The sequence below is a fragment of the Mesitornis unicolor genome, unplaced genomic scaffold (genome assembly GCF_000695765.1).
Source record: "Mesitornis unicolor isolate BGI_N332 unplaced genomic scaffold, ASM69576v1 scaffold19738, whole genome shotgun sequence".
NCBI lineage: Eukaryota > Metazoa > Chordata > Aves > Mesitornithiformes > Mesitornithidae > Mesitornis > Mesitornis unicolor.
The window spans coordinates 10,925-31,802 of NW_010200051.1; the positions used below are offsets into that span (position 1 = coordinate 10,925).

Below are 20,878 nucleotides of genomic sequence, written 5' to 3' on the forward strand. Positions count from 1 at the left end.
CCTAACGGTACCATTTATTGTATACCTGTATTGTTATCGGTGCATTACCCAGTGTGTCTAGACAAGTGCCACGCTGGCTGTCAGACTGCATACCCAATATGATAGTATCCCTTTTTAGAGCAGCAGGGATTAAACTGAAGAGGATCAGTGTGGTATTTCCAGTAGGAAACGCTATTCTTAGTGCCAGGGGAGGCACGGTGTGCTCCATGGGGCTGGGAGAGAGCAGCCCCTGATTGCTGTGATCTTGAACACACTCTGCCTTCCTGATCAACCTGGCTGTTTCTTGGCGTGCTGTTTTGGGGTGTTTGTTTGTTTTGGGTCTTTGCTTGTTTTCCATTTAGATTGACAGACCCTGGGCTAAGTTACTTTTCTGCTCAGTCAATTCCCAAGGCTATAAAATAAGTTAGCTTATCTATCTTGGGAACAGGATAAACAGCAAGTGGCTGCAACACATCTCATAATCCAGAGATAAGACTCAGTATAACTGTACAGACTAATGCTGTGCTACATGTATAAAGTTGTTAAAGCTCTTTTAAAATGTTTTTCAGGTTCTAAATGGCTTCTAAGAAGTTGGGGTCTGACTCTCACGGTAAGTGAAATTTGACATCCTTGCCTTTTTGATAGGATGAATCCCACCATTGCTTCTGACTAATGTCCCAGCCTGAACAGTCCATAGAGACTAATCTGTTTAGCCTCTGAGTAGTATTTGTTGAATGAAGTGCTTTGGCTTCCTTCTTGCACAGTTTCTTGTTTATGCTGTGCCTGTTGTCTGGTTTAACTGAAATTCGGCCTGTGACTGTTCCCCGCTCCTGCATGGCAGAATAATACCTTCCCCTTCCCCACTCCCCTCTTCAGAATCAAGGCTGAACTGCAGTTGCGATACTGATCTGATGTTTGCTGAAATGGATGCTAGATCTATAGCTCCTTTCTATGTAAGTCACATAAGAAGTTGGATTGAAAGTGAAGCTTCTAATATATCTTTGAGTGATGCTTGCTTTTTGCTCAGCAGTGAACTTTTTTTTCCTGCATTGGACCAATCTGGTTAAAAAAAAGAACAAGAGACTGTCTTCTACACTTGAGATGCATGGTGCCATGCAGATGATTGAAAATCATAAAATTATTTGCCTGTATATCTGCTTATCTTTTTAGAAAATGGTGTTCCACTTCTGTGGAACAGTAGAGTTCAGTTTTTTGAATGTAATGTAGCTTCTTCAATTCAGTGATCACTCAAGGCAGTATTGGGAGGTTCATGTGAGGTTTCTGATGTGATTTCTTCATGCTGTGGAAAATTCTGCTTTTAGAAACTCAGTCTTTATCTTCCAGGATAATGTTGCAGATAAGAGAGTCCTGGAGAATTCTATATCTCTTTGATCTTTTTGTTCAGTCTTGCAAGTGTGAAAAACTGCCTCACTTAAATACGTGGTTAAGGCTTAGTAAAAATGGCCTATCAAAACTTAATTTTCAGATGGTCTCCTTTCCTGTGGCCCAGTGATCCTGCTGCTGGACAACTAATTTATTAGATAGCTGCCAGCTCTTTAGCAGTTGCTCTCGTACCTGTGAATGGTCCCTGTGAACACTCTGAACTGCTTGTCTTTTGAGTCTGTTTTTATTTCCTCTCCTCAGCTTCCTAAATCAGACAAGCAAAGACATTGCTCGGAGCTAGAATTCAGCCTGTCTTAAATATTTCTCAAAACAGTACAGTGTGGTGTTACATGCACCTAGCTTCAAAATAGCAAAATCAAAACTAACAGTGCTTTAAGCTGGCTGGTTATCTTGTCTACCTTTTTATGTACCCTCTTCCTAATGACAGCAGTAATATTGTCACAGTACTGTTTCTGAGGACTAGTGATGCAACTTCCTTGACTTATGTCTTAAGAAATCAGCAGGGCAATTGTTTCAGCCTTCTCCAGGTCGTTAAGAATTAATCCCACAGAGTGAATTTTGGCTTACTGTAAAGCATCTAGCCCAACAGCTACCTTCAGCTCAAAGTCTGGCAGGCTGATGAAATTGGTCAACACAGTTAATGTATCTCTTGTGCTTGCTGAGGTGCTTACTAGAGGTTTGAGGACTGTGGTTGAGTCACAGGATGGTTGAGGTTGGAAAGGAACTCTGTAGATCATCTTGTCAAACCCCTGCTCAATCGGCTACCTAGAGCAGGTTTCTCAGGAGCATGTTGAGGTGGAGGTGAGGATAAGTACATAGGTATAGGTGAAGACCAAGGAACCCTCTTCCTGTCTTGAAGGGTATTGTTAGCATTGACCTGTAACTATGGCTAAGCATTTAACTTCAAATGCTTTCCTGTCATTTGTATAATTGGAAGTTCAGTATTAAGTTCCAGTAATTAGTGGCATCTAGAAGTGCAGCTCTCATCTGATACACAAAAGGTATGGGTTATACCAGGTGCAATATGTTAATACTGCTGTTGTACTGTTGCTGTCACTGTACAACTCAAAAGCTTTTTAACTCCAGTTTCTGAAAACTGTAAGCGTGGTTTGTGTGACAACAAAAACAAAGTTCCACTTAGTTTCAAAACTGTTCCCCATTCATAACTGGTAGCTGGTTTTGTCTGAAATGTTTCCATTTTGCTACCAAACTGGTGGTCAGTTCTGTAAGTTGGCCAGTGATTTCCACATTACACTAAACCAGAGAGAAATCTTACAGTAGTTTCTTGGGCCAGGAATATCATACAATGCGCAGTGTCAGACTGACAGGTAGTTCTGCCAGGGCTGTTCTCAGAACTTCCTCAGTATGCTTTTAACTGCTAAAAGGATGAAGTGGTTAACAGCCATCTTAAATAACAGTTAAAAAAAACCTTTAATTGCTTCACTTGAACATCTGGTTATTCAAACAGTGACTTACATAGTACTTTCTATATGTAGGTTTTGCTTATTGCTTTAGAATTTGCCATTTAAAACCATTTGCACCCTTACTCATCAGTGTGTTCAGGCAGAACGTTCATCCGTTTACGAAAAGCAAAAGGTTCTTGGCTTTCTGGGTCAGATTTTAACTTCTCTAGGCTAGTACTGTTCTGATTGGGCTGGAACAAAGTGAAATCTATGTGCATCAGGATTTTGCCTCAAAGACTTTTTAACATCAGATGTCCAAAAACACTTGGTGTGTTTCTTAACGTGTGCTTGCAGGTTTTGTGGCAGAGTTATATTCAAGATATGGTTATAGCAGTGGTCATTATTTAAAAAATTGGTATACAAGGAGGAAACTAGGAGTTTTTTATCCCTTAGTCTGTCTTCTGAGGTTAACCTGGCAGCTATCAATGCAGCCCATCTAGTCTAGGTGTGTTTAGGGGTTTTTTTACTGCGCCAAGGAACATTGCTGTGTAAATACCACAGTGTGTGCTTGTACCCTCTGTGGCTAGCATCTATTTCAGGCAAAGGCAGTAGCTGTGCAAAGGGAGGTGTCTACCACATACTTTGCCAACAAGTCTAATGAGACAAGTATTTGCACACTGAGCAATTTGGGCTATGAGATGGTTGCAGAGAGGTAATCCTGCTTCACTTGGATCATCCTGCTTAGAGCAGGACTCGTGCCAGTGGGACTAAGCAGGGTGTAGTAGCAGCAGTCGCACTGGCCTCTGAGCTGTTGGAAGATCTGGTTGTCTCTGACCTGGCCGTGAGTTAACCACTGTCAGTGTAAAGGCTGTCACAGCTGCTGTTTCTGCATATGCAAATACCTTAGCACATCCGAGTTCTCAAACTGGCAGTTCAAATACTATTTGGGCACTGTGTTCCATCCAGTGATGTTGGTGGCCAGTGAGGTGCCATCTAGATGCTGTGCTGTGTAATGCTTGAATGTGTGCTTCTCAGTAAGGATCAGTGAAAATGCGATTATATTCTGCCTGGAATGTTTTTTCGTCTTGGCAGTGCAGGTGGGATGTAGGTTATTCAGCCTGATGGTTTCAAAGCCGGAGGAAATACCACCTGTGTCCTAACAGGACTCTGGGACCAGCCAGTGCGGTGCATAGCATGAAAGCTTGAGTGATGACAGCACATTAACATTTAACTCCAAATTAACAGGATGTTCCTGTTTTTGAAAGCGGCTCGTCCTTTTGGAGCCTGTGGCTGCCTTGTTGTAGATGAGTCAACAGTGAAGGAACACAAACAGTACTTAAACTGTCAACCGCGTATGAAAATAGGTCAGATAAAAATGGCAAGCTACAGCTCACTGAGCAAGAGGTTAGTTGCTGAACACCATCTTCGATGTTGCCACTAATATCTTGTTAGTTCTGCAACATTCAAAGCAAAGTTTCAAGTGAGTGTGAGAAGGACACTTCAGCTTGTTATACACAGCCAGAAACCTTGCCTGTAGTTCCAAAAGCTTAGATCAGTGACGCAGGAGACCCCTTTCAGTTCATCAAGAAACTGAGTGCAATTACTTCTTCACAGCAGCCCCAAGAAAAGAAGCCTATAGTCTGGCTTCTTGGACATGGTTGAGCTGTGGTGTGAAGCGATTCTGCAGGATCAGGGTCATGAGTTTGCAGGATGCCTGAAGAAAGAGTTCCATTCTAAAACACTTCTTAAATACCACACATAAGTGATAGATATAAAAGACAGATTGAGGACCATGAAATAAGTCTGAGGCCTCTCATTGGAGTGATCACAAATCAGACAGCTGATTGAGTTAGACTGCATTGTTTCAGAAATCAGAATTGCTACGCGAAATAGTCTTGAGCTATTTCACAGTGTTTTGGTTAAAGTGGAGTGTCTAGACTTTGCCCTTGTGACCACTTCTGTCCAAGTGTTGCTTCCTATTTGTATGCCAAAACCTGGATTTTAGTTTGTCTTAGCTGCTATAAACGCATTTAAAAACCTGCTTTGAATATGACAAAGTCTTTTTGTAGAGACATAATAGAATAGTGTATTCAGGAGAGCTTCAGCTTCCAGTTGTGTAAGCATAGTCTTGTCACAAGGGCAGCTAAGATGTTTCGTATATTAACTTCAAAATCTGTTCAGTTGTAGGATTGTTAAGTTGTGTGTTTGTTGTTTTTTTAACAGCTATGAGTTATAACTTTTTTTTAAGGCAACAAATAAACACCAAAAGCAAAACAGAGGCAATGAAGTCCAAACAGACTGTGTGTTTCTGATCAAGCAACTTTCATTGTATTGAGTCACCTGGTGTACTTGGGGCAGCTGAGATAATAGCTCTCAAATACAGAAGTGTGAGTCTTAATTGAATGCATTAAACTTGTAAGGTTTTTCTGATATAATTTCTGCTTTTGATCTTAGGGCCTTTCAATTATCTTGATGATGTCCCATTTAAGATAGGAGACAAATTCAAAACCCCAGCAAAGGTTGGATTACCCATTGGTTTCTGCCTGCCTGATTCTTCTCAGCTTGTCAGAGAAGCCCAGGTAAGTGATAAGTTTTGCTTTTCTGCTCTCTTGCCCCTGACACATGGAGCTGTAAATTGCAAGTAGTCATAGTTTGCACACACATTCACATGTTAGTCTTGTCGGTCCCCTCGTGTCATTTTGTTTGCCAGGCAGTAGTTGCAGAAGTTCTACTGGAATATGTAGAAAGATTAAAACTATGATGGGCAGTGCAAAAAGCTTCTACTTGTTATTATTTATTTGGATTTTATGTATCTACTTCAAAAAAGCACAGTGTTACTGTGTAATAGTTACAGGTCTAAATGTTACCGTAACTAAATTTAGGTAGCATTTTTAAGAGGGGGAAAATGGTAAGAACTGATACACCCATGCTATGTCATACTTGCAGAATCTTGTTTGAGGGTAACAAATGTTTCTATGGCCGTATTTTATGGTTTTTTGCAATAGTGTGATGAAGAAATAATTTTCCAGTTCTTGTTTTCTGTGCAGTTCTGAGTGGGAGACTTCTTTCTGTCTGTAGAGCAAACAGGCTACAGCTTGGTACTGGTGATCTTTCAGGAGCACGTCTTTGTTACCATAAGCTCTTGGCAGCATAAAAACAGTTCCTTTAGTACAGTTGTTGAAAATCTAATCTCCAAATGCAGGTCATGATACAGGAAATCTAATTTAACTGTATTTTCTTATTTGGATCCATTATTTTCCTTTGTCAATCCAAAATTATTACTGCTTTCACTTCAGCTGTGACAGATTGCTGTAGATTTTTGGGGGGGAGTTTTCCTCCCTTTTTTTACTGCACTGGAACTCATCCACCCAAGAGCTGAATATCTGAATTATCCTACATCATGGCTTTTTCATTACAAACGTTAAATGATTACCTGATGGTCCTAATGCGTGTATTTCCACCCAGTTAAGCTGGTGTGTTAGAGCAAAAGGAGGCCCTAATGTCTTATTGCTGGCTTCTTTGCGCTATGTCTCCATTTCCTGTCGAGCTGAGACTCAAGTTAGTACGCCCAATTGCACTCAACTCCTTGCATAATACGATGTGACTACGTAGACTACGTGTCTTGTGGTGCAGTTTACTTTTTTACAGCTGTACCGAGAGCTGTTTAAAAAAGTGCAGGGAAACAAAATTAACCGAAGTTATATATTTTCATATAAATACCCCCTTTTTAATATTAAAAAAATATGGCTCTGGTCAATTTTGGCCATATGTATGACCATACACACACACACAAAACTATGATACGTCCGTTCAGATAGCAAAGAATGTGTAATGAGTAGTGCTCAGCACTTCTGCCAGCGAGTTGTTTTTCAGAGTCACTTAGCTGATACATTGTGTATCGCAGCCCTTGGAGTCTTGGAGCTAAGGGAGCAGGAAACTCGTACAGTTGAGATGACAGGTCTCCAGGTTCTCACTGGAACCTGCTGTGGGGTGGGATGTGCTGCAACACGTAGTGGGTCACAGAAAAGCCCGGTAGAGTCCTAGCAAGCCTTGCTGACTTGTTGCTCTTTAGAGCTGGGAGTTTGTACAACCAAGCAGTGCCATGGCAAGACCACTCCTGTTTGGTTACGTGCCATCATCCTGGCAAGGATGTCTTATGACTTCTTGTCTTGACTACACCCTGGACTTGGTTCATAGGCTGTGTTTTCTAAACATACTGTGTTTGTTTAAAGAGCATTTGAGGCTGTTCTTTCTTCATAAAATATTATGAAGATACTAAAGCTTTAAGTAGATTTAGTCTGTTCAGAATTTTGTTCTCTCAATCAAACCATGGCCAGTAAACTGGTAGTGAGTAGCTTACAAATGCCTCCCTATGCTAACCTGGCCCTGAAGGAGCCAGTTAAATGAGAAAAGCCTGTGGGATCCTGTCATGCCAACGACTGCAGCAAAATCTGCTATTGCAGGTAGTTGCCATCACTGGTGTAGGCAGTGTATCCCCATTGTCCGGTGAGCTGTTGGGGTAAGAATACCAGTGCCTCTTAAACCACTGGGTGTAAAACTCTAATACCAAGTTCTTTAAGAATCCTTTAAGAGAAACTGGATAATACCATATTGGTCATTAGATGCATAAGCACGCTGCTATAATCTTGAATGACTTGTGCAGCTTGTGCACAGGGGGTAGTTCAGTGTTGCCAGGCCTGGGTGCCATTTTTCCACCCAGTAACGCATTACACTTTCCCTTGCTATGTCTGTTGTCAAGTGGGAAGAACGTGGGCGGGCTGTGAAACTGATCTTGGGATGATGAGTAGCTCTGAAGCACTACTTAATGTAGGAAGGAGGCAAAATATCCAGACTAATCCAGACTCTAGTCAGGTTTTGCTGCTAGGAGCAAAATAAACTATTGCTGGTGTCTTACAGCTTTGCCAGTCTGTAGGTTACAAGAGATGCTGGGAAACAAATGACTCCTGTCCATGGTAATTCATGTAGCTCTTACTCTGTGTTACTTATGTTACTGTTTGAAGTAGTGGCTAGAATCCTTACAATTTATATTTTCTTTTTTTTTGTCTCCACCCTGGTCAGTATGACTTCTCACTGGAAAAGAAAACAATCGAGTGGGCTGAAGATATCAAAAAAATGCAAGTTGCCCAGAGAGAAGCTGAACGCAAGGCAGAAGAAGCGCTAGCGAGCTCAAAAGCAGCTCCAGAGGACAGCAGCAACATGGGGTTCTCAGAGGGACCTTGCCCTGAGGCTGTGCCTCCTCCTATTAACCCCATCCTCGCTAGCCTGCAGCACAATAATATTCTTACTCCCACGCCAGCCGACAACAGTGCTGTGAAGCAAAAGGTTCTTAGTCCGCCTCATCCAAAAGCAGACTTCAACCCAGCTGATTTTGAATGTGAAGAAGACCCATTTGACAAACTGGAATTAAAAACTATCGATGACAAGGAGGAATTAAAAAATATTCTTGAAATTCATGTTGGTACTACTGGGCCAATCGTTGCCCAGCTTTTAGATAATACTTTGCCCAAAGGAGGGTCTGAGTCTGTGTTGCAAGATGAGGAAGTTCTGGCATCAATAGAAAGGGCCACATTGGACTTCAAGCCCCTTCACAAGCCCAATGGCTTTATCACTTTACCACAGTTGGGAAACTGTGAAAAGATGTCCTTGTCTTCCAAAGTGTCCCTGTCCCCTATCACTTCAGTGAGCAATATCAAATCCCTGTCCTTTCCTAAACTTGACTCCGATGAGAGTGATCAAAAATCGTCAAAGCTCACGAGCACTTTCCACAGCACTACCTGTCTCCGCAACGGCACTTTGCTCAGCTCTTTGCAGACCTGTGCTCAGAGCAGAGCTAGTGAACTGAATGGACACCACATGGTTGGTCTTTCTGCTCTAAATGAGGACAGTGGCATGGAGACATCAACATTATCCTCTTCATCCAGGCTGCCTTCCCTGGCTGTGTCGACAGTTTGTACAGAAGAAGAATCATCTCAAAGCACAGCTACTATGGTAAATGTGCAGCAGATTAGAATTGGGGTTGCCGGGGAGTTGTGGCAATGTGGAGGCAAATGCTGCTTCTAAAGCATCCCGTGGCTTTGGTTTTAGTTTCACTTAATGGGAGTGATGTGTAGATCTTCTTCATTTATGTAGGAAACTGATCAATCCAACAGGTCTTCATGCTGGCAGTTCTGAACCTCTGGTTATTATTACTCTGCAGGTTTCCCCTAAACTTGATACTTTTAGACCAATTCTTGTGATCTTTTTCTTTCAGCTTTTCAGCTCTTGTTCATAGTTGCATGCCTTTGAGCTAAGCGTATAAGATACCTTTTTTTGTATGGTCCTGCATTTTGTCTTATCCAGCTGAGATATATCAGATTCTGGAGTGCTATTAGATTTTGAGTTAAATGTCTTCTACATTTGTTCCTCTGCCTGCTTATTTATTTGCTGGAAATAATGGAAAACGCAGGCTTTTCAAGGAATAGAAGCAATAATAGACTAGAAAACAGAGATGTGCTGTGTTGTTCAGGAAGGAAAAAAGTGCTTGCAGTTGACCTGCAGTAAAATAAATGTCTCTCTTCTTCTTTTTTTGTTTTTGTTCTAACTTTCTTCCTGAGATACTTTTAAAAACTAACCATTAAAAGAATGAAAACAATGGTGGTCTAAAATCTGGTATTTACCCTCTTCCTTGTGAAGGAGAGTGGAGGAATTGCTTGGTGGGTACCAAAACCAGTCTTGAGGGTCATCTTAGATTGCTGATGATGCAGTTAGTTTACTGTCACGCTGTAGGTTTTTGTGTGACACCACGTGCTCTGAAACAAGTGACACTGCTGCTTCCTCGTTGTTCATTCGCCTCTTCTCAGGTTTAGGTAAATACATTATTAATTGCAAAATGAAGAATTCTGGCAGCCAGTGTATTTGACAGAGCACAGCAGAACAGATGTTTATTGATCAGTGGAACAAACTTAATACAGTAAACTTGGGCAGAAGGAGCAATGCACTCAAACTGCTCACTGCTGCAGATCATAGGCTTGAGAGGCGACTGTATGATCATATGTAGATCAGAGGTGAGACCTCAAAGTATGACCTATCTCTAGGGATAAACATGAAAGGTCATGTACAGCTAAATAGATGGGCATTCAGATGGCCAAATATTTCACTCTTAGCTATTCAGTTCTCTATACTGGATTAAAACTTACCAAAGACCAAGAGGGAAGGTGTATTCTCTGTATCCAAGGAAGGGCAAGAACACTAGTGAAGGGTCTGAGGCATGAGTCTGATCAGGAGCGGCTGAGAGAGCTGGGGTTGTTCAGCCTGAAGAAAAGGAGACTCGGGGAAGACCTTAATCACTCTCTACAAGTACCTGAGAGGAGACAGGAGCGAGGTGGGAGTCAATCTCTTCTCCCAGGTTACAAGCCACAGGATGAGAGGAAATGGCCTCAAGCTGTGGTAAAGGAGGTTTAGACCGGATATTAGGAAGAATTTTTTCACCACAAGTGTTGTCAGGCATTGGAACAGGTTCCCAGGGAATTGTTGCAGTCACCATCTCTGGAGGTATTTAAAAGTACAAGTTGTGCTAAGGGACATGATTTAGCGATGGACTTGGCAGTGCTAGGTTAGTGGTTGGACTCGATGATCTTACAGGTCTTTTCCAATCTAAATGATCCTGTGATTCTTGAGAACGCTGTAAGAGTAGATACAAACTGTTTTTTTTTTTTAAAAAAAACCCAGTAGACTTACTAGGAGACATAATGAAGATCTTCATTTGGAAGTGTTTCTGCATTGGCAGTAGCCAAGCAAGAAATAGAAAGAACTAGCTGTCAGTATACCTATTTAAATTCCAGGACTTAAGACTCTACTTGTTTCACGTTTCCACAATGTGATCCCAGTGCCTGGAAAATGACAGCTGAGCTGCAAGAAATTGAAGTAAATGTAACAAAAATCCTCAGGAGTATAAAAATGATAGAGGAAGTCACAGTCATCCCTGTGGCTGGGAGCAGAAGGGTCATGCGTTCTTTTTCTGCAAGGTTACACAAAAATAAACCTGTCCTTTATAGAAAGCCTCAGGACAATTTTATGTCCCAGCGTATTCCACAGTGATTTTATATATAACTTTTCTCACAAGACTAGGAATTTTAACTTTGGATTTGGGGTTACCACTGCAGTTTATGCTTTACCAGTGAATTGGGTCTGGGATTTTTTTTGGGGTGGAAATAGACCTGTGATTTCTCTGAGGCTGCACTGATTCTGTCCTGGCAGTCCCTTCTCCTCTTGGTTTTCCCAGACTCTTTAAATCTGTGGTGTGAGAAGCAGTTTTGGTTTTCTTGATTGCAGCATCAATAACAAAGCATCACCCTTCAATTTGATAACCAGCTGATTTCAGGGCTACTTCAGTCCTCTAGTTCAGTGTATCCCGTATTGTAATGCTTTTGTTCTGGCAGAAGTGCCTGGAAAAAGTGCAGAGAGCTTTGAACTGCTCTGCCACCGTGAGGAGTGGTTCTTGGGTGAACCAGTCCATCAGACTGAATATGATTTCTCAGGCTTTATCCTCTAGATGAGAAATTCTTACTTTGGAGATGAAAATGGCCAGAAATGCAGAACAGAACCTCCAAGGTGGTAGGTTTTGGTTTGCTTGAAGGTTTTTTGTTTTTTTTAAATAGGATTTATCAAAGTCATAATAGAATTTCTGAGAACTGGTTTTATATAAACAATTCTTTCTTGTTTAGTTTGAGCCCAAAGAAGGCCTTTCTGAAAGGTGGACGAGCTTTCAAGCAATCTATGTTGGCATAATTACCAAGAAATGTAAAAAACGAAGGCTCATGGTCCACAGTGATTTCTTGCAGCCTTTTGGAATTGTTTTTAAAATGCAGGGTGAAGTGGTACAAAGCGGTGTGGTGTTCCTGCCCTCAGGCAGCCTAGTTTTACAGAAACAGGGTGGCTGTACTGCAGAGAGCATTACCCAGCCTTTTTGGCACATTGGGAATGGGAGCAAGGGTTGGACGTTGGTAGAAAACACAGGCTCTTTTTTGCCATTGTGCCACATTGCTCATATGTGGTGTACGGAATACAGTGCTTTGGGAGTAGAAGATGAGTATGTGCTTGTCTTGCCCCTTCTCATGGTCAAAAGGTCAAGAGAAGTCTCTAGGCAGTGACTTCAAAATTATCACTGGAACTCAGGCAGCGCAGCACTGGGTCAAGAGCTGAGCGGGAGCCAGTGTGTTACCCTGAGCTGTATGAACTTGTAGCCACTGCAGTGACAGAACGAACAAGCTCACAGTTATTATGAGGGACACACACATCCTTCTTGGAGTATAATCTGTTTGTAGAGTACCAAGAGAAGAAACGATCCTTGTGATGGCTGTTCTGTAACTACACACAACTGTGTAATGTCTACATCTTGCATGTGGAAGCCTGATCAAACCACAAGCCTCTCCCTAGCATTGTAAACTTATTCGCAGACCTCTCCTATAAAACGCTTCTCCCTCAGTTATATCAGATTCTGCTCACTGGTGCATAATGTTTGTAGTCATCTTATTCGTGTGTTGTCCAACAGGTACACCCAGACTACAAGGAAACAGAAATCCCTGTGGTAAGTTCCCAAATATCGGTGTGCTTGCAATGGTTCATGGTTCTGAAGCTCTCCAGAAGTAGTGTTCATTTGAGTGCAAAAAATCATCGATGATAAGTGAACTTGGGGTGAAGGAAGTGATCTCCATGCTTTCTCTGAGGTACAGGGTTTGGGTAGATCATAAGGACCTTCACTGCTGCAAGAGGTTGGGTATTGAAAGGTTTTGGTCCCTTTGGTAGGGGAGGGTATATTGCGAAGAATCTGGGTTGTTGATTGTTGTTTTGAGGGTAAAAAGTATGGTGGGAGTCAGCCTATGTGCAGTGCTTGGTTTCATCCTAACAGTGAGTTTCATCCCAGGGGCAGCCTAGAAAGCGTCTCATGTTAATTACATGGAATACCCTGGTTCTGTGCTAGCCAGAAACAGAATGTGGGGATGCAGAAGATGACCATCACCTTTGGGTTTTTCCCTTCAGGTAACGCACCAAAATTTCCCAGTGTCTAAAGTGCCCAATAACACCAGCTGCACAAAGAGGTCAGGCGGCCCTGCAGCTGACCTACAGCAGGCCCTCTCTGCTAGCGAGAGGCAGTGCATAGAGACAGTCGTCAACATGGGGTACTCACCTGAAAACGTCCTGAAAGCCATGAAGAAGAAGGGACAGAACATAGACCAGGTAAGAGCTTGTGCAGCAGGAAGGGAACCCTTGATTGGATGCCAGTTCTGCTGAGAAACAGCCTGGGTTTGCAAAATGGACAGAGGGAGTACTTCTAACGGGATTCCAGCCTGTAGCTGCTGTGGTGTTAACCACTAGAGAAGTTGTCACCTGGTAGTAAAGGCTCCCAAAACTGAAGAAAAGGCTCTACACTATGCTTAGTGCCATGTTTCCTTGCTCTGAGCACAAGGGGTTACAATGCTGACGCCTTTCCTTGTAGAGATTGGCCCCTGCAGGCTCACTCACAAGGCACCACTGACCGACTTTCTTCTGTGTGCTCTGGTTGTGGTGCTTCCTGCCTCATGCATTGCCTCAAATGCTTGCTTAAAACCAGGTCACAGAGCATAAAGCCCTGCAGGGTGAAGCGTGGCTCTCAGTCTTGGATCCGTTTCAAACAAACACTTTAAAGTGGGGAGAGCGTGGCGGACGTCCTGTGTTCACCCTAGGCAGGCTGTGTGCTGTGCAGAGCATCGCCTGGCAGCACTGCGCCTGGGGAGCAAGAGTGTCCCAGCAACTTCTGCTTGTGGAGATGATCTGCTTGCCCACTACCTGCACATCGCGAGCAGTTTAAGCTGTGCACTGGAGTGAACTGTAGTATCAAATGGAAAAAACGTCTCTTAGCAGGGCAGTTTCAAATCCTGCTGTATATGCAGACTGCATTCTTTCACCTTCCTAGCATTACATGTGTGGCCTTTGTCCGTACCTCTCAAAGCTGAGGACAAATAAGAAATTTGGCAGTGTTTTCTGGGTGTATGAGCAGGGATTTGCAGCTCACTCACCAGTATGCTGAGTTGGTCTTAAAAGCCTGACTGCTTTCAGATTGCATCAGCTCTGTCTGAGAGGAAGCTAAAAGCTGACACATCTTGACTGCTGGACCTATAGTTTCATTTTAACAACCTGTAGTATAAAAAGCACAGTTAACTTCTGCCTTCTGCTCAGAGATCAGGCACGGAAGGCTAAAGAGAGAGAGGCTTGAGAGGCTGTTCTGACTGGAGTGGAAGATGACATTCAGAACTGGTAGGAGAGCACAGGACAGAAGGGCTCATTTCTTTTCTCTGAACAAACTCTTGCATAAAGAGCATCTCAGCTCTACTAGGAAGGGCTTAATCTCCCCCCGGTGAAGCCTGGGGTAGAGTCATGCTCAGCCATTCTGTGTGTACAGAGATGGTGTTCAACTGCATGCTGCATATGCACCTCCCCAAACTTAATTTTCTTCATTCCCTGCAGGTTTTGGATTACCTGTTTGCACACGGACAGCTTTGTGAGAAGGGCTTTGATCCACTTCTTGTTGAAGCAGCTTTGGAAATGCACCAGTGTTCAGAGGAGAAGGTGAGGGCACAACACACTAAGCAATAGAGAAAATACACCGTGATGGGAATTCGGGCAGCTGTTCCTCTGGCTGATGTAATTCCAGCTTTCATGGTCACACTGCCTCGCTTCCAAAACTGACAGCCTAAGGACATCCTTTTGGTGATAAAGCAAATATGTGTTAAAGCATTAGAAGTCTTCTACATTGTTTTATCACGCTCACTTCTATGCATTTTTATAGGAATTCGATTTTTTAAAGACCCTGCTTATTCTGTTTGTAATGTTTTGAACCCAGTGTTCTCTTGTGGGCAAAGTGCTTGGCACTGAGACAGTTAACTTCAGAAGCAGCAAATTATCTTTCAAACCCTGCCAGCCTGCCCTGGCCATAAATTTTCTCCCCTGTACAGATGCATCTGCCTGACTGCTCAGCAAATTGGGTTAGGGCTCACTCTGGAAGAAGCTGGAAAATACAGGTTTTGGGGTCTGGCTGCTTTGCCAGTGCTAAAGGTACAGAGGCAAGAGTGGGTAACCAGGGCAGAGGACAGCAGGATCTTTGTAAAGTCTGCCAGCCTCTTGTATTGTTATATGAAATCTTTAGAGGTGCAGCCTAACCCCTTCAGACATGTATGTGCCTTCCAGCTGTTCTTGGATTAGTGATGAGCTTGCAGACAGAGGAGAGACAGTGTGAAGGTGGGAGAAGTGGCCGACCCCAAAACTGGACATTGCTAATGTCCTGGTGGTCCATTTCAACCTGCTTGCTGGTTTGGGGTTTTTGTTTCTCCTGGAGTGGATCAGAGGCACTGTAGATGGCAGCAGGTTCATAAAAGTTTGATCAGCTGCTTCACTTCTTTATTTCTTTGTAGCTTAGGGAGGATTTGTGGTGGTTGTTGGCAGTATCATACGCTGTGTGTCCAACAGGGTTTGTGCTAATCCCTCAGATTTGCCCTAGATCTGAGATGCCAGTTGATAGGGCTGCTGCACTGTTCCCAAAGTCAAAGTAATTGAAAAAAACCAGATGCAGCAGGAGCTGCTGGATGGGGGAGCAGGGTGTCACTAATCAGCATTTTTGGAAGCCCTAATTGGGCCAGGCTGATTAATTTCCTGCTGGGAGAGAGACATCCCTACAGACTGAGCTTTGGTGCCCTTGCAGAAGAGGATTTTGGCAATGCAGGACTGCAAACACCAGGGGATTATGGTGAGGCCCTGTGGGCTACTGCAGCTGGAGCTCTGCCCGCTCTGGTGTGAGTGGGCTTTCTCCAGACAGAGCTGGATCAGGCTGTGCTTGGGGTGGAGGAATCCACCCGTGGGGTGCCCAGTCACTGAAGACAGGCTCTTGGCTAAACCTCCACCAAGCATTTTGTCTCGCAAATAATGGACTGTCTGTGTCTTTCAGATCACAGATCTTCTCCAACTAATGAGTCAATTTAAAGAAATGGGCTTTGAACTAAAAGACATTAAGGAGGTCTTATTATTGCATCACAATGACCAACACAACGCCTTGGAAGATCTAATGGCCCGTGCAGGAGCCAGCTGAAAACACATTCCTGGATTCTCGGTGTGCAACAGAGCAGGACCAGCCCTGCCACCGTCACAGGCAGTGTGACTTGCTGTTGGCAGGAAGGAGTCTGGCTTTTCACATACATGGGAGAGTGACTGAGCAAGCCTGCCCGCGTGCATCACTCCAGCATTTCTCTTTCCACTGAGAGCCAACTTTCTTTCTTAAATTAATTTTTTTAAGTGTCCTTTCCTAAGTTTCCTTTTTCCAGCTTGGCCACGGAGAGTTGAGACTGCCCAGTCTCTACTGGAATTGTACATAGGTAGAGATGGGACTGGTTTCTCCCCCTCACTGTTGCACTGGAGTTGGACAGAAGAATACTAAGTTGGTTCTGAAAATAGAATGCTTTGGTTCTTTGAAGCTGCTTTCATGGTGTCTGCTTGTACTGAATTACTTGACTATCTGAGTCCAGATTAACTGGTTAAGTTTGACCTTTAGTGCAATGGAGTTTTATTTTTTGGTTGAAAGTTAGTCTGTAACTTAGTAAAACACTGGTTCAGAAACTGTTGCTATGCATAAAGAGAGAAGCTGTTCCTCTTGTGGTTTTTTTTACCCATGCATCCAACACTTCTGCCAGATAGGTGTGTCCAATGCTGAGTGGTATGTCAGTTCTCATGAAGCAGGTAAGCTGTGAACTCTACCTGGACCTGCAACTTCTGTTGGTTCTTGAACCTGAAGGCAGAGAGCTGGGGCTCAGTATTAATCCCCCAGGCTTGTGTAGGATATTTAAGACAATGCCCTGCTAGAAAATCAGTTATCTTTTTGTTTAAAATAATAGTGTGATGCAGGAGGTTTCTTTCAAGCACTTTCTTTAAAACAAATATACTCACTGCATTAGTTCAATCTCTCACACTGCTATAGAATTACATAACAGCATTTAGTACTAGAAATCAGGTTTTGGGTTGGTTTTCATAGTCCAAAGTATTATGTTGTACATTGTTCTAAATACATAAAATATCAGCAGTCTTGGGGAATCTTTGAAGTAATTTGCTAAATATTTTGATTCTGCAGAAGAACAACTAATAAAATCCTCAAATAAAACTCCCAGTGTCGTGGTTCCCATCTCTCACGCACTTTGGCTGCACCAGATGAACACTTGCTGGATCCTGCCCGCCCAGGTGCCGCCTGTCTTGTAGGCACGCGTGAGCGCTGCGTTGGGCAGAATGGCCAGAGGTCTCTGGGTTGGTGACTGCAGTGGTGGAACGCGCAGCTTTTTTCTGTGGCTTATTTTTGTTTTGAGGCAAAAACCAAGCCTAGGGATCTGAATTGGTGTTAGAGCATGGAGCTGGGAGCACTGGACTTGGAGAGGGGAAAATGGCTCAGCTCATTGCCTCAGTTTAGTTTTTTTCAGAAGGAGGTTTTAGCTTATCAGGATACTGAAGGAGATGACGCTTGTCTCTGTGATGCTGTTAACTTTTTATGACCAAAACAGCTACTTCGGGTCCAATGTAAACTCCTGGAATTCTGTGAGGCAGTCAGCTACATTAATTACGTACCTTTACCTAAAATGATGCTGAGGAGAGATGTAGCTGGCAAGTATCTAAGAGATAGATGATGAGTAGGACAAGGGCAGTTTGCCTTGCATTGCATCTTGCAGCATTGAGCTTCACCAGCTTGTAGTGGTGGGGTTGAAATTAAAACTTGTTTAAGAAGGACATCCAGCAGCTGGTGGGTTGATACCTGCTGCCTCTGCGCAGTTGCCCTGCTTTCCTTCCCAGGTGAGAACAATGAAATGGGGATCCTGATTAGTTAGAAAAACTAAAAGCCTTAGGGCTTTTCCTTAGGTTCTCTGGTCAGTTTGATTTATCTTTAAACTGTTAAGAGGTTCTGCTGCCTTGCCCTAGCCACTGCCAGATGCTGAGGTCTGGGTGCCTTGGTGGAAAGGCTTCGGCGAGGAAGTGTAGAGGCAGAGTCAAAATTGGTAGTTTTGAGCCAGAAACCCCCTAAGGTGCCTTCTGATGGCTCTGGTCAGCATCAGCTGAGGGCTCCCAGTGCTTGCAGACGGCTGGAGACCTGGTGGGATGAGAGGTGCTGCTGTGGTTGCTGCTGTCTTCTGGGGCTGACATCTGTCTGGGATCTTACGGTCTGCCAGGCAGTGGGAGCTGCAGATGCCCCATGCCCTAGGGCTGCAGCATGTCCCAGGGTCTCTTCAGCTGGCCCTGCGTGTCCTGCAGTGCAGGTCCTGACCCCAGAGCCTGCATTGGCACGATGTGTGGCACTGACGGCTCCTACCAGTGGTGCAGTGGCACAAGGGTTGTTCTGTGTCCAGGTCAGCAACGCATGGCTGGAGGGGCAGCTGCTGAAACACCAGCTCTGTCAATGGGCCTCCTTCTGATTCCCAGCCTTGGTTAATCCTTTACAATTAAACGAACGGGTGTTTTGATCACGTCTATTTAAAAACAAATTTTACCAGAGTTCTGTAGTAAATTTTACTTTAAATAATGTTAATTATTCAAATAAAATATCAAGCATCTGCCATGAGCATTAATAGTCTTTGTTACACCTGAATACACAAGTGAGCCCACTTTAGTTCTGTATTTATTTGATTGTATGTGGTCAGGCTCTCAGTCTCTTGGACTGCTGTAATGACAAACACTTTCACATGTGTTCATCAAGTTGAAATGAAAACCATTCCTATCCGGTGTCAGTGCAATATCAAACAGCAGGAAGGGGATGACTCTTAAAATGCTCATGTAGCACATTTTCACACAGGAATTAAAGCAGCATCTAGGTAATTAGAGAGAAGAACTTCACTATTTTTTGACAGCAGCTTTGGTAGTTTCTGTTGGGTACGAGGAGCCTTGTTTTGGTATCTCCTGGGCGAGCAAGCACTTCAAGCATGTCTGTAGTCCCATTATTGCCAAGGATGGGTGGATATTTCAGAGACAGGGCTGCTTTATTTTATTGTTATTTTAGTGAAGCCTCACATTCAGTAGGGAAAAATAAATTTCTGAGAACAGACTGATAGTAAAATCTCATGTTTAACAAGGTGTAGTCTTGTGAATTGGCTGGATGGCTCCAGTTTGAAAAGATTGTCAGACCTTGGAAGATGGCTTTTGTTGATGTTTATTTATTGTTTCTCGGTGTTTCTGGACATTCTTCCAGGGAGCGAATGTTTCCTGCTCTGGAAACCTGCACTGGGGCTCAGACCTGCCAGGCAGACTTGCCTTTTCCACAGCAGACTGGAGAGGAATCACAGGTGGCTCAGTTCTGGTAACTGACTTAACTCCCCTCTCCACTGCTGATGGAAATTTTTGGTGACTCCTCTGTCTTGTTACACCTACCTCTGAAAATACCAAGGTTAGGACATGGTGCAATTGGTTGTGCAAATGGTTCCTCCTTTCTGTTGCTTTACACATGGCTGGCTTGGGTGAGAGACTGAAAATGCCTGTGAGCGTGCTTTGCTGAGCTGCTCTTTAAAAACCTGAAAGTACAATCAGCCAATAATCATCTCCCAAATGCTGGAGCATATGGAGGAGCACTGTGTTACCAACCAGGCATCATTTTCCTGTGACCTGTGCACACATCCTCCATCCTGACCTTTTCCTCAGCTCCAAACAAAGCTGCTAACTCCAGCAGCTCTGCAACACCCCTGTTTTCTGTATGCTTGCTGAGAGATGGCTGGGGAAACTGACAGTGCTCTCATCCATTTGTGCTTTCAGAAAGTACAAGGATTGCACAGCTGCCATGTGTTCTCCTCACCTTACACACAGGAAAGCACTCTCTGGCCCCAGGAGGTGGAGGAAAGCTTTCTAAGGATTGCTTGTTTAAAAGGGGAGCTTGGTTTAATGCCTGCTCCTCCCTCTATAGTTTTAACAAGATATTGGGTGTTCCGCTGCTTTATAGCTCTTGGGTGCCTGTCGAGCACCACTGCTCTGTGCTGTGCACAAATACCAAAATACCACAGACACCAGGAGACTTGCTCCTGGAAGCCTCATTTCTCTGGCCGAGGAAGGCTTCTGAAAAGGGGGTGGGAGACCTGGGTCCAGGTGTGACCTGTACCAGCCAGGCCTGTCACCTGGACATGGAAACCACCTCAGACCCATGAACTCAGACCCTGGTGGGACTCTGCTCTACAGAGCAATCAGTCTCTATTGCAAACAGTGCTATAAAAACCCAACATGTCATATGCTGTGCAACATTCCTGGGAGGGTTTGCACCAAATACACACCCCTGAGTGACACTGTGATTACTGTGCTGCTGCTCGGCCAAACCTGGGTTCCTTGGCATAGCTGTAGAAGCAGGCAGTAAAATTCACAGCTGGTCAGAGAGCAGTGTTCCCTTACTCTCGGCATTTCTGGCTACCGAGCAGTCTGAGCTACTACAGGCATTGCTGAGGAGACACTGAGATGGCTGAATGTGCTGCAACAGCCCTAATTTTGGAGTGGGAGTGCCCACGCAGCGTTGTGTCAGCTGTGTGTGTTCCAAGGTCGCCTGTGGCTCCAGCATGTGGACTCGTGGTGTTGCTCAGATGTGATGCACACAACAACAGAGCTTTTGCAGGGCTCCAGCTGACCATTCAAATACCAGCTTCATGTAACAGCACCATCAGCTGCTTCTGAAAGCCCACTGCCTCTAACCAGACTGTCTTTTGATATGAAAAATCAATTCTTTCAACTCTGGCAATGATGACCATAGAGCTGTGCCACAGTGCAGAGATCAGACATCATTTGCAGCGGGTAAGCAGTTGACCTCTCACTGTTGGCAGCAGTATGAAACCCCACGTGCTCAATACCACGCTTGATAAACCTTTGGTACAAAGTCCCTACTAAAGCACTCGTTACCCATGACTTAAGCTGCCTCTTTCACAATCTCTGGGGTGTTCATCCCAAGCAAAGAACAAAGGTGACAAAAGCCTGCTTTTTGGTGAAATTGACAGCATTTCTTTGCCCTGCCTTGACTTCCATTTACTTATCACAGAACATTAGGAGTTGGAAGGGACCACGAAAGCTCA

The 20,878-nt window shown here is 43.9% G+C and overlaps 1 protein-coding gene across 1 annotated transcript; it reads left to right on the forward strand.

Annotated features, from left to right (window-relative positions):
* Nucleotides 1–555: 555 nt before the first annotated feature.
* On the forward strand, nt 556–16,203 carry UBAP1 (ubiquitin associated protein 1). Its single transcript, XM_010189628.1, has 6 exons — nt 556–589; nt 5,241–5,365; nt 7,866–8,795; nt 12,825–13,022; nt 14,289–14,390; nt 15,763–16,203. Exons 1-6 carry the CDS (start codon nt 556–558, stop codon nt 15,901–15,903), a joined length of 1,530 nt encoding a protein of 509 aa, XP_010187930.1. The 3' UTR covers nt 15,904–16,203.
* Nucleotides 16,204–20,878: the final 4,675 nt, after the last annotated feature.

Coding starts and splice junctions, on each gene's coding strand:
- UBAP1 (XM_010189628.1), top strand. CDS start 556: ATGGCTTCTAAGAAGTTGGGGTCTGACTCTCACG. Junction 5,366..7,865: donor AGCTTGTCAGAGAAGCCCAG/GTAAGTGATAAG, acceptor CACCCTGGTCAG/TATGACTTCTCACTGGAAAA. Junction 14,391..15,762: donor ACCAGTGTTCAGAGGAGAAG/GTGAGGGCACAA, acceptor TGTGTCTTTCAG/ATCACAGATCTTCTCCAACT.